The sequence below is a fragment of the Nycticebus coucang genome, chromosome 16 (genome assembly GCF_027406575.1).
Source record: "Nycticebus coucang isolate mNycCou1 chromosome 16, mNycCou1.pri, whole genome shotgun sequence".
NCBI classification, from domain to species: Eukaryota; Metazoa; Chordata; class Mammalia; order Primates; family Lorisidae; genus Nycticebus; species Nycticebus coucang.
The window spans coordinates 54,291,586-54,305,487 of NC_069795.1; the positions used below are offsets into that span (position 1 = coordinate 54,291,586).

The 13,902-nt window shown below is 37.3% G+C and overlaps 1 protein-coding gene across 3 annotated transcripts in view; it reads left to right on the forward strand.

Annotated features, from left to right (window-relative positions):
• ALCAM (activated leukocyte cell adhesion molecule) overlaps window positions 1-12,472 on the forward strand; it is a 205,225-nt gene extending 192,753 nt beyond the window's left edge. For all 3 annotated transcript variants that reach the window (XM_053564320.1, XM_053564318.1, XM_053564319.1), the window contains 2 exons: window positions 8,023-8,135; window positions 10,023-12,472. In XM_053564320.1, coding sequence (XP_053420295.1) covers window positions 8,023-8,110 — 88 coding nt within the window. In that variant the 3' untranslated portion in view covers window positions 8,111-8,135; window positions 10,023-12,472. The remainder of the gene's footprint in view (window positions 1-8,022; window positions 8,136-10,022) is intronic.
• The last annotated feature ends 1,430 nt before the right edge of the window (window positions 12,473-13,902 follow it).

A 13,902-nucleotide genomic window follows, 5' to 3' on the forward strand; every position in this document is an offset into this window, starting at 1 on the left:
CCCGAGTAGCTGGGACGACAGGAGCCCGCCACCATGCCCAGCTATTTTTTTTTGGTTGCAGTTCAGCCGGGGCCGGGTTTGAACCCGCCACCCTCGGTATGTGGGGCCGGCACCTTACCGACTGAGCCACAGGCGCCGCCCCTCTACTTAGAATTTTTATAACTTCCTTATATACCAAACATTTTATAATTATGAAATAGCTCTAATTATCTCTGGTAATATGCTGTGTCATGAATTTTACATTACCCAATATTAATAAGCCACACTGCTTTGATACTTACACTGCTTCCATCTTTTTATTTTTAATTATCTGTCTCTTTACATTAAGTTTGTCTCTTAAATAAGTATAACTGAGCAAGGTATGACCCCCAGGATACTGCCTAATGTTATAAATAAAGTTTTCTTGTAACAAAGCCATGCACACTTATTTACATATAGTCTCTGTTGTTTTCATGCTACAATGGTAGAGTTAAATAGTTGGAACAAAAAATCCTAAGGCCTGCAAGCTTAAAATATTTACAATTTGTAATTTTAAGAAGTTTGTCAACCTCTGGAGAGAGGATTTTGTGGAGTCTTGGTTGCTTTGTGCAGTTTGACTATCTTTGCCCCTTTTACTTGGAGGGGTTAGGCAACTTAACATTTAACTTAATTGTTGATATAGTTATATTTAAGACCATTCAATAAGTTGGTTGTTTTCTGTTCCTTACATCCTGCTGTCTTTTTAATTACTCAAGCATTACATTTTGACATATATACTAGCCTTTTAACTATATCTCTTCTTGTTCTTTTATTGTGTTTAGTGATCACAATAAGAACTTATAACAATCTACTCAAGTAAAAATCTAAGATCCTTGAACTATTATAAATCCGTTTAACTTCCTTCATCTGTGGTGCTATTATTGTCATACCTATTATAGTTGCACACATTATAAAATACATATTAAAATGTTATATATATAAATATATAAAGCATATATACATATATGAAACAACTGATTGTCTTTTTTGGTATTTTACATATAAACACATATATACAATCTTTATTTTGTCCATTTTTTCTTGCATATCTGAGTTCCCAACTTGTGTTCTCTTTAACCAAAGAACTTCCTTTAATGCTTCCATTAGGAAAGGTCTGCTGGTGATGATTTCTCCCAGCTTTCTTTCACTTAGCTTAATTTGTTTTTCTTTTGCCTTGACCTGAAAGATCTGGATATAAAATTCTTGGCTGATATTTTTTTTCTTGCAACATTTTAAAGACATCTAATTATCTCTGGTGTACATTTTTTTCTGAGACATCAGCTGTGATTCTCAAATTCCTGACCTCAACAATCTCACCTCAGGCTCCAAAAGTGCTAGGATTATAGGAGTGAACCACTGCACCCAGGCAATTTTCAACAATTTTTTTTGTGGTCACTTTCAAGTATTTCTCTTTATAATTACTTTTGATTAGTTTCCCTATGATGAATTCAGGGGTGTTTTTATCTTTTCTGCTTGGGGATTCCAGAGTATTTTCAATCTTTAAGTTAGTGGACTTCATCAACTCTGGGATTTTTTTTATTGTTTCTCCAAATATATTTTTGTGACATTCTCTTTCTCTTATCCTTCTGGGACTTCAATTTCATATAGACTGCCAAATACTGTTTCACAGGCTAATGAAGATCTGCTCATTTATTTTCTTCTTCCTTCTCTCTATTTTTCAGAATGCATAAGTTATGTTTTTGTCCTTAGATTCACTAAGGTAGCTTTTATATGCCACCTCTCATCTGATGTTAAGGCCATGAAGTGAATTACTCATTTGTAATATTATAGTTTTCAGTCACAGAATTATTTTTGCTTACATTTTTTGCTTTTGAGATTTTTCTTTCTTTTTTATTTTTTATTGTTGGGGATTCATTGAGGGTACAATAAGCCAGGTTACACTGATTGCATTTGTTAGGTAAACTCCCTCTTGCAATCATGTCTTGCCCCCAGAAGGTGTGGGACACACCGAGGCCCCACTCCCCCCTCCTTCCCTCTCTCTGCTTTTCCTTCCCCCCACCATGACCTTAATTGTCATTAATTGTCCTCATATCAAAATTGAGTACATAGGATTCATGCTTCTCCATTCTTGTGATGCTTTACTAAGAATAATGTCTTCCACTTCCATCCAGGTTAATACGAAGGATGTAAAGTCTCCATTTCTTTTAATAGCTGAATAGTGTTCCATGGTATACCTATACCACAGCTTGTTAATCTATTCCTGGGTTGGTGGGCATTTAGGCTGTTTCCACATTTTGGTGATTGTAAATTGAGCTGCAATAAACAGTCTAGTACAAGTGTCCTTATGGTAAAAGGATTCTTTTCCATTTGGGTAGATACCAATAATGGGATTGCAGGATCAAATGGGAAGTCTAGCTTGAGTGCTTTGAGGTTTCTCCATACTTCCTTCCAGAAAGGTTGTACTAGTTTTCAGTCCCACCAGCAGTATAAAAGTGTTCCCTTCTCTCCACATCCACGCCAGCATCTGCAGTTTTGAGATTTTGTGATGTGGGTCATTCTCGCTGGGGTTAGATGGTATCTCAGAGTGGTTTTGATTTGCATTTCTCTAATATATAGGGATGATGAACATTTTTTCATGTGTTTGTTAGCCATTTGTCTGTCTAATCTGTTCTTTCATTGTTATCATTTTTTAGGTCATTTATTAGGCATTGCAATAACTGAGTGGAAGTTTTGCCTGCTAATTCTAAAATCTGTGTCATCTGATGACATTATCTTATCTTTGTGTTACATTTTTCTATTCTTCACATATACGTTAACTTTTTGATTTTTTTAGGTGGTATGTTATAGAGTGTCTAGATTTTGTTATATTTTTCCAAATGCCATGGTTTGTTTCTTCTAAGAGACAATCAGATTACTGCTTGGTCACCTTGATCTTGTGAAGGTTAGTTTTACATTTGGTATTCTGTGTCTGTCTTCGGATGAATGCTTTCTGCTGACATATTGTTTTTGCTTGGTTTTTCTGGGGTTTTGATATGAAAACTGATGTGTTTCTAAGCAGTTCTGATTTGAAGAAGTTCAACATCAAATTCATTTTCCCTTATATGGATAGTACTTAAAATCTCTATCTGGTTGTTAGCCTTCCAATGTTGCTTTCCACTGAGATTTCTTTGAAATTTCTCACACACGTACATTTCAGGGGGTCACAATCTCTCCTTCCTAAGAGTTTTCCCCTTGATTTCTAACTTTTATTGTAGTTAGCCTATGCATCCTAAATGTGGACATGCCTCAAGAGGAAAAGCCTTGTAAAAATTTCCTTTCCTTTCTACTTTCTTTGGTTCACTCTCATCTGTACTCAAATAGTTTATTCTTTTCTGGGAGTTTATAATTGTTATAAATGTAAGCACTAAAAACAGACAATTTTTTTGTTTGTTTTTTTTCATTATTATTAGAATCAGAACTCCTCCTAACCTTATGCTTCATTTAAAGTTGTGAGATCATTTATGTTTTTAACCTGAACATGACTCCGTTCTCCCCATATACGTCAAGGCAGGTTGGAGAAAAAAAGTCACAGTCATAAGTCACTTCATAGTAGTTACTGCCTTGATTTATTATACAGATGATATTTTGAAAACTTATATTTTAGAATTTGCCCACTAAATTTTGACTGCTGTATCTGTTTTTCTTTACTGGCTTCTAACAAGTTAGAATTCTTATTAAAAGGCAAAAAAAATGGTATTTAATGAATTAGAGTTTGAAATAAAACAGAGAAAGTAAAGACAAAGAGAGAAAAATAGCAGAAGAAGAAGTAGAGAAAAATGGAAGAGAAGACAGGAATGGAGGAATATCAGATGGGTGTGAGAAGACAAGAGCCAAAATGATGAGAGGAAAAAGGGAGCTTTGAGGATCATGGGGCTTTCCTTGATGTCCACAATATCCTACCAGTTTACAGAAATTATAATTATTAGAATATACTAGAAAATAAAGTTAGTAGCAATAAGAATAATCAAGGTACATGTTTCTGCATATAATTTTGTGCAGTGCTATCTGAAAAGTTTGGACTAAACATCACTCAAGTTCTGTAATTTCAATGTAGTATTCTCTCTACAAATTTGTAAAAAAAAAAAAAAAGCAGTTGAATATATATGAACTTCAAGTTAGTGAACATTAATAACATGAGGAACAGTGGAAGGAAACAGAAATATGTCAGTCTGTTCAGTTCGGTAGAATAAATGTCTTTTGGATGCCTATCATATTCTAGTCCCTGTGTTATGTGCTGTGGGTCAAGTATAAATGAAACATGTTATTCTCAAGAAGCTTATGGTCAAGTCACAAAGACTCAAGAGATTTCCCATATCTTGATGTGGAGACCTGAGCTGAGATTTTAAAGGGAAACGCTGAATATTTCTATATTTTTAGAGCTAAAGAGAGGGATACATGTCAGGATCTCAATCAGAAGCCCGAGTAAGCCACACCTTAGGAATAGGAGGAAACCAAAGGGACACAGAGTCTTCACGAAAAAACAGTGGAACCCCGGGCTAGGTTAATCCCGGACTGACTTGTGGTGGTCATTCCTGTACACCGTCTGCTTCACAAAAGAAAGGGGGAATCTCTTCTGATTAAAAATAACATTCTTATAGTGTCTCTACAGTTCTCTGATACATAATATCAGCAAAATTTAAAAGGACTAGACATGCAAAGAAGAAAATACTTCAATGATCAAGACAAAAATAGACAAGATAAACAGACAACTGGATGATATGAATGTTGTCATTAATAGGCAAGTTGTTTAAAATAATTATAATTATATTAAAGATAGTGTGAGCAAAGATGGTAAAAAGAGATAAATGGAATAGAGAATTTAAATGCATTTTAGAAGGTTTAAATATTTAAATATAATATTTAAAAAGAAGTTGTCTGTGAGTGGCAGCTTATGGCTATAACCTAGCACTTTGAAAGGCTGAGATAGGAAGACCGCTTGAGGCCAGGAGTACACCAACCTGTGCTACATAAAGAGAAAATAGAAAAGCCATCTGGGTGTGGTGGCTCACACCTGTAGTCCCAGATACCTTGGAGGCTGAGGTGTGAGGATGGCTTGAGCCTGAGAGCTTGAGGATGCAATGAGCTATGATGATGACCACTGGGCTCTAGCCCGGGCAACAGAGTGAGACTTAGTTTCAACAAAACAAAAAACTAAGTGGATGAATTTGATAGCACACTGGGCACAGCAGCACTCAGGAGAAGTAAACTGGAATATAGATCCATAGACAACACCCAAATTAAAGCCCAGAAAGGAAAAAGAATAAGAGCATAAAAAACTCTTATTTTGTGGGGCACACGCAAAATATCACCCTTATAACTTTGATTCAATTCATACAAAGCAAACTAAGTAACTAAAATATGTATACCTCTGTATTATTCTGAAATAAAGGAAAAAATAAAAAGCACATACTCAAAAAAGTCTCAGTGATGTATAGTTGAAATCTCAGAAGAAACAAAGAGCAAGAATACCTATCACCAGTAAAATAAATGCATAAATTATGATTTATTCACCCAGTGACATGCCATACACCAATGAGAAAGAACAATCTACAACTATATACACCATGCTCTATGAGTGCTGCAAACAGAGCTGAGTTTAAATAAAAGGCAGACACAAATGAATACATGTGGAATGATTCCAGTTATATTTAAATTATAATAATAGGTAAAACTAGTCTATGACAATTCAGATTGTAATAACCTTTGAGTAGTGACTGCAAGGGTCACTACAATATAACTTATGCAACTATTCTGTTTCATAGTCTGAGAGCTGTGAAGGAAGGAAGTGAGCAAGGAGGGGAGGGAGAGAGGGAGGGGGAAGGAAGGAAGGAGAGAGGGAAGGAAGGAAGGAAGGAAGGAGAGAGGGAGGCAGGGAGAGAGGGAAGGAAGGAAGGAAGGAAGAAAGGAAGGAAGGAAGGAGAGAGGGAGGCAGGGAGAGAGGGAAGGAAGGAAGGAAGGAAGGAAGGAAGGAAGGAAGGAAGGAAGGAAGGAAGGAAGGAAGGGAGAGAGGGAAGGAAGGAAGGAAGGAAGGAGAGAGGGAGGCAGGGAGAGAGGGAAGGAAGGAAGGAAGGAAGGAAGGAGAGAGGGAGGCAGGGAGAGAGGGAAGGAAGGAAGGAAGGAGAGAGGGAGGCAGGGAGAGAGGGAAGGAAGGAAGGAAGGAAAGAAGGAGAGAGGGAGGCAGGGAGAGAGGGAAGGAAGGAAGGAAGGAGAGAGGGAGGCAGGGAGAGAGGGAAGGAAGGAAGGAGAGAGGGAGGCAGGGAGAGAGGGAAGGAAGGAAGGAAGGAAGAGAGAGGGAAGGAAGGAAGGAGAGAGGGAGGCAGGGAGAGAGGGAAGGAAGGAAGGAAGGAAGAGAGAGGGAAGGAAGGAAGGAGAGAGGGAGGCAGGGAGAGAGGGAAGGAAGGAAGGAAGGAAGAGAGAGGGAAGGAAGGAAGGAGAGAGGGAGGCAGGGAGAAAGGGAAGGAAGGAAGGAAGGAAGGAAGGAGAGAGGGAGGCAGGGAGAGAGGGAAGGAAGGAAGGAAGGAAGGAGAGAGGGAAGCAGGGAGAGAGGGAAGGAAGGAAGGAAGGAGAGAGGGAGGCAGGGAGAGAGGGAAGGAAGGAAGGAAGGAAGAGAGAGGGAAGGAAGGAAGGAGAGAGGGAGGCAGGGAGAAAGGGAAGGAAGGAAGGAAGGAAGGAGAGAGGGAGGCAGGGAGAGAGGGAAGGAAGGAAGGAAGGAAGGAAGGAAGGAAGGAAGGAAGGAAGGAAGGAAGGAAGGAAGGAAGGAAGGAAGGAGAGAGGGAGGCAGGGAGAGAGGGAAGGAAGGAAGGAGAGAGGGAGGCAGGGAGAAAGGGAAGGAAGGAAGGAAGGAAGGAAGGAGAGAGGGAGGCAGGGAGAGAGGGAAGGAAGGAAGGAAGGAAGGAAGGAAGGAAGGAAGGAAGGAAGGAAGGAGAGAGGGAAGCAGGGAGAGAGGGAAGGAAGGAAGGAAGGAAGGAAGGAAGGAAGGAGAGAGGGAGGCAGGGAGAGAGGGAAGGAAGGAAGGAGAGAGGGAGGCAGGGAGAGAGGGAAGAAAGGAAGGAAGGAACTCTTGGAAATATAGCTACCATTTATTCTGTTTATCTTGGTTGACCCTGAAACCTTACTTGGACAATTAAGAAAATCTGATTTCGGGCGGCGCCTGTGGCTCAAAGGGTGGGGTGCCGGCCCCATATGCCAGAGGTGGTGAGTTCAAGCCCAGCCTCGGCCAAAAACTGCAAAAAGAAAAGAAAATCTGATTTCAGTTCTTAAAAGATAGGACATAGGCAAGTGAAATCACAGCAGCAATAAAGGCATTGATTTTCAAACTTTAGCAGGCTGCAGAATCACCAGGAAGTCTTAAGTCGGACTGCAGTCCTATCCCCAGAGCCTCTGTTTCTGTAGCCCCTGGTGTGAAACCTGGAAATGTGCAGTTCTATTAAATTCCCAGGGGGCCAATATTGCTAGTTGGGGTGCCATAATTTAAGAAGTAGCCATGTTAGAATTGCTCTAGGGTTCTATTGTAAAATTGGTCTCATTGTTTTTATCTATTCAAGAAAACAAAATCCTTAAACTAGACACAAGCCATTGGCCCAACTGGGACGCATGGTATGGAGCATCCAAAAGAATGAAGTTCTTAATGAAACTCCCTCAGACATTTTTGTGGAAAATATTTGCTCAAAATGAAAAATTTGACTACCAAATAATAAAAATTACTTCCCAGAAAGTGGAGAGAAAAGTAACTCAGCTAAATATACGAGGTTACAAAGTTTGCATAGTTTGTGTTTGAAATAACTTCTTTTTCTCTTAACATACGTATAATGCAACCCTAATACCAGACTGCGTTCACCTCAATGTGCTCTGTTATCAGTCAAGCCTCACAGATGTGCAATTGTTTGCCCTTGCGGTTTTCCTGTAAAACATTTTCTTTTCAAAGAGACATTAATTCTGCCTTAAAAGTAAATAAAAATTAAATACGTGTATCAATAAGACAATGTGTATTTTGTTCTTTTACAGGACTGCATCAAAACATGTAAACAAAGATCTTGGTAATACAGAGGAAAACAAAAAGTTAGAAGAAAACAATCACAAAACTGAACCCTAAGAGAGAAACTGTTCCAGTTGTCCAGGTGAGTAGGCTGTATGAAGTTTATAGAAATAATTCTCAGGTAAGTAGGAAACATCCTTAAAGATGAAAGGGAAAGGCTTTACTTTAACACGCTTCAAAATTACAGCTTTCAGGGCAGCGCCTGTGGCTCAAAGGGATAGGGTGCTGGCCCCATATGCCAGAGGTGGTAGGTTCAAATCCAGCCCTGGCCAAAAACTGCAAAATTACAGCTTTCAATGCAGGATAAGAGGTTTTCAAAAGAAAACTTTGGTGACTCATAAAGTGTTCTTGGAAGAATGGAATCTCACCAGTCTCTCCATCCCCCCCAAAAAAAATAATTATTATCCTCTTAATAATAAAGTCCAATTTTATTTTTTTGAGACAGTCTCATTTATCACCCTCGGACAGCTCACAGCAACCTCAAACTCTTGGATTTAAGTGATTCTCTTGCCTCAGCCTCCTGAGTAGCTGGGACTACAGGCACCTCCCACAACGCCAGGTTATTTTTATAGATGAAGTCCCACTCTGGCTCAGGCTGGTCTTGAACTCGTGAGTGCAGGTGATCCACCCACCTCAGCCTCCCAGAGTACTAGGATTATAGGCATGAGGCTGAGACAAGTAAAATGCTGGAGCTCAGGAGTTCAAAACCAGCCTGAGCAACAGCGAGACCCCATCTCTCTAAAAATAGCCAGATGTAGTGGCAGGCTCGTTTAGTCCCAGTACTCAGGAGACTGAGGCAAGATGATTGCTCTGGCCCAAGAGTTTGAGTTTGCTGTGAGCTATGATGCCACAGTACCCTACGGATGGCAACAAAGTGAGACTCCAGCTCAAAAAATAAATAAATAAATAAAATAAAAGGCCAACAAAATTAGGTATGTATGCATTTACTCGCACACATGGTTTTGTAGGTGGTATACGTATGTGTGTTTCTGTATGCATGAATTCATGTTTCTATATATGCACATACATAGACTTACATAGGTCAATGTTGCCTATGTTACGTACATACATTTATATATAGTAGCTGTATGTGTGATTTTTAAAACAAAATGTGTATGTTTCCATGGCATATCACTTGCAATTTGAGCTTTTATTTTTGTTTTATTTCCCTTAAGCCAAACAGAGGATCCATTTGGACTATTTTATGTGTATTTAAGAGTAACTGTTACTGTAGCCTACAATACCATGAGAAAAACCCTAAAAACCACAGTAACCCTGGTTTCATTATATTACAAATAAACCACAACTCAAAATTTGAGTGGATTGCTCAAGTCAATTCCATCATAAGGATGGGGCATGCAAAAGAAAAAGAACTGTATTTAACAGAATGCACAGAGGAGTGAAAAATAGAAAAATCAAAATAAGACCTATTTTTTTAAATCTCAAAACTAGGATCTCGAACCAAAGCTGGTTCTTTCTCCAATTTTGCCTCCTATTTGAGGTCAAGTGCAGCAGTCCCATGTGACTTTTCCACCCACTTTTATGGTTTTTTCCTAAGCATTTGTAAATATAGATTTTACCTTCTGTTTTCTTCAAAGTTTGGGGGAGTGAGTTCCCAATGGACAATTGAACTTGAAAGACAAATTCCATAACATAGGGTGTCATTTGAAGAGATGAGTGTATATTTTACCTGAAGAGAAATGAAATGAAATAGTCTTTAGGAAAAACCTTAAAGTATTAGTATTAATAATAAAGCATTCTTTTTAAAAACCTCAACAATTTCAAAAAATTATTTGTAGAAAGTATGCATCAATGCTTTGGACTAAAAATGAGCTTAGAGCCAATGGAGTTTTTATAAAGGATTCTTCCTATAAAGTAATTTCTATCATTTTTAGTACAAAGCATCTGTTGATGGTGGAAGATAATTGCTATGGTAACTCTTCTAAATTGTATTTTTTCATCATTTCAGAGGGAAAAAAACATATAGACCAACTGAAGCATGAACGTGGATTGTATTTAAGACATAAACAGAGACATTGACAGCGATTCGTGGTTCAAGTGCTAAGCAGTTCATTCTACCAAGCTGTCACAGGATAGTAGAGAATTATCTCAAGTAAAACAATGAAATGAAATTACAAACAATAACAGCAAGTTTTTGGCAGCCATGATAATAGGTCATCTGTTGTGTTTGATTCAATTTTTTTTTTTTTCTGTAAATGTCTGCACTGAGAATTTCTTTTTGGTTTGCCTTTTGTGTAAATTTTTTACGTAGCTATTTTTATACACTGTAAGCTTTGTTCTGGGAGTTGCTGTTAATCAGATGTATAATGTAATGTTTTTATTTCAATTGTTTGTATGAATAATCTGAGCAGGTACACATCTGATTCTGATTGCTATCAGTAATGCCCCACACTTTCTCACAAGGACCTGAAACCCAAAGGTGGCAGCTTGTGAAGACTGGGGACACACACATGGCCCAATTCAAAAACTGTGATTTGTATCACAAAGGTGAGGGAGGCAGAGAGTCAGATTGATAAGCACCATATGAGCTTAATCTGTGTCCGTGCCACAAGCTGACTCTCAGAAATAATTCACAGACGCTGATGGACACACATACATAATGATACTCCCAAACTGACATTTTCCTTATTCTGAAAAAGGCATAAAACAGAATTTGGGTACTACTTATCTTTAGAGACACCTGCTAGTCAATTATTTTCTGTCCAAAGAAACAAAAGACAGTGTGTAAGAGACAGTTTGGAAAAATCATGGATAACATTCCCATTTTCATAGATCACAATGTAAATCATTGTAGTTACAAATTGGTATTAAATCCTTTGGGTTATCCACTGCCTTAAAATTATACCTATTTCCTTTAAAAAAAAAGATATCAATCAGAATTGGAGTTTTTAACAGTGGTCATTATCAAAGCTGTGTTATTTTCCACAGAATATAGAATATATATTTTTTTCGTGTGTGTTTTTGTTAACTACGCTACAGATATTGAATGCACCTTGAGATAATTTAGTGTTTTTAACTGATACATAATTTATCAAGCAGTACATGAAAGTGTAATAATAAAATGTCTATGTATCTTTAGTTACATTCAAATTTGTAACTTTATAAACATGTTTTATGCCTGAGGAAATTTTTAGGGTGATAGTATAAATGGAAACTTTTTGAAGTAGACTGGATATGGGCCAATACCTTCTTGTGACTAGACTTTTAAACTTTGCTCTTTCAAGCAGAAGCCTGGTTTCTGGGAGAACACTGCACAGCCATTTCTGTTCCAGGATATACATAAATATATAGAAAAAATGAACATCAGATTTCTAGATATAGAACTGTGTTCTGCGAGAGGAAAATGAAAACTGGTGTTTGTTTTTTAGACTCACAAAATAAAAAGTTATGAAGGTAATAAAATAAATTGAAGATTAAAGTCAGATAGAGATTAGAAATAATATTTTGCCACTTCTGCATTATTTAGAAGCATATGTTATTGTACATTTGTAAACCATTTACTGCCTGGGCAATAGTGACTCAGTTTAACAAAAGCTTCCTGTAGTGCATTGGTAAGGGTTTGGATATATAAAATATTCTTAGACTCAATGCTGTATAAAATATTATGGGAAAAAAGAAAATATGTTATTTTGCCTCTAAACTTTGATTTATTGAAGTTTTATTTGGCAGGAAAAAATTGAATCTTGGTCAATATTTAAACCAAAGTAAAAGGGGAAAAAAACCAAAGTTATTTGTTTTGCATGGCTAAGCCATTCTGTTATCTCTGTAAATACTGTGATTTCTTTTGTTTTTTTTTCCTCTTTAGAATTTTGTTAAAGAAATTCTAAAATTTTTAAGCACCCTCTTTCCACAATAAACCATGAACACTAAAATTAAATTACTTCCATATACATAATATATTTTTCTTTTTTTTTTCTGTTGGTGTGGGAGATCAAAGGTTTAAAGTCTAACTCCTAAGATATATTTGCAAAATGAAGCAACATGACAATAGAGAGGGTTATACTACAATTATTTTTGGCTTCCACTTGCAATGGTCAACTAAATCCAAAAACAGCTGTCAGAACCTAGAAAGTAGAACATGGAAAACTCAGAGCTCTGGACTGGAAGCAGAAAGTTTGCTGGAGAAAAAAGGAACAACGTTTCATTGAATCAATGCCTGGATAAAGAGGAAAGTTTACTTGTGGAGTGGCAGCCACACCCACAGTGATACTGGGAAGGAAGAAAACTCAGTCTTCAACTTTTGAGGTTTTGACTCTCCAATTTGACTCTTTGGCAACAGGAGACAGGTTTTTCCAGTTCAAGGTTCACTCTCTATATGTGATTATAGGAATTGTATGTGGAAATGGATTAACATACCCGTCTATGCCTAAAAGATAATAAAACTGAAATATGTCTTCACATACCTCTTGCCACTTGTCTGCCTCTTGTCTAAATTAGAATGTTCATGAATAGAACATGATTGTCATTATTAAAGAGTGGAAATCTCATCATAACTCTCCATCTTTCTGGAGAGGGAGTGCAGAAAAATAAAATTGCCCACGCAGTCCTACTGTGTCTACCTTAGTCCCTGGACTTCCCAGGTGACTGTTTATTTAATGTGTCTGTTTTCAATGAGAGAATCATACTTACTGCTGGGCGTTCCATGTGACTGTACTAGGGGCTTAATTAGAAGAACACTTTTCTATTACTCCACTCCTGCCAATAACGTAGCACCTTAGATTACCATTTAAAATTACATAGGATGATCTATGTGTTTATGATTTAATAAAAAATAAATAAATAAATAAAATTACCTAGGCATGAACTTTCATAGAAATGTGTTCCCTTGAAAATAAGGTAAATCTGGCTAGATACAATCAAAGAAGGAAATTAATATGTACTGAGCCCATACTCTTTGCTGAAGCCCTTCACACATTATCTTATTTAATTCTTAATAGTTATAAATAGCACCAAATATCCCCCAGTAAACTTTGAAATTTAGGGAAGTTTTATAACTCCCAAGTACACTTAACTAAATCTGATTCCTTGCCTTAATCTACTGTAGTTACCAAAGTATCTCTAAAGAGATATTTTTATAATATATAATGTTAGAAAATATTGATGCATCAACTGGTTACACTAGTGATAAATGATTATTCCAAGATGTATAAATCACATAAAAGGTTAAAAACTGCATAATTTTTCAATTGTATTTGGATTAAATGCATTAGACATTTTATTAGAATATATACATATATATTCCAATCCCATTTTTAAACATTCATATATGTTATCATATTCTGAGTGCCTCTTATGAGACAGAAACTATATTGGTATATAGTCTTCAACCATTTATTTCAACCATTTCATTGAATTACTCTAAATATTCTAATAACAGAAGTGCTATCCTCATTTTACAGATGAAGACAACATAAATAACTTGATCTACAATCACAAATGTAAGAAATGGTTGGCTTGGCACCCGTAGCACAGTGGTTACAGCGCCAGCCACATACACCAAGGGTGGCAGGTTCGAACCCGGCCCAGGCCAGCTAAACAACAATGTCAACTGCAACAAAAAATAGTAGGGCATTGTGGCAGGCACCTGTAGTCCCAGCTACTTGGGAGGCTGAGGCAAGAGAATCGCTTGAGCCCAAGCATTTGAGGTTGCTATGAGCTGTGATGCCATAGCACTCTACAGAGGGTGACATTGTGAGACTCTGTTTCAAAAAAAAAAAAAAAGAAGTGGTGATCCAGGACCCATTCTCAGGAGGCCAAAGTTCAGACACCATTCACTTTATTATTTATTGTTCCTATTATAAGAATATATATCTACCCATGCTTGGGGA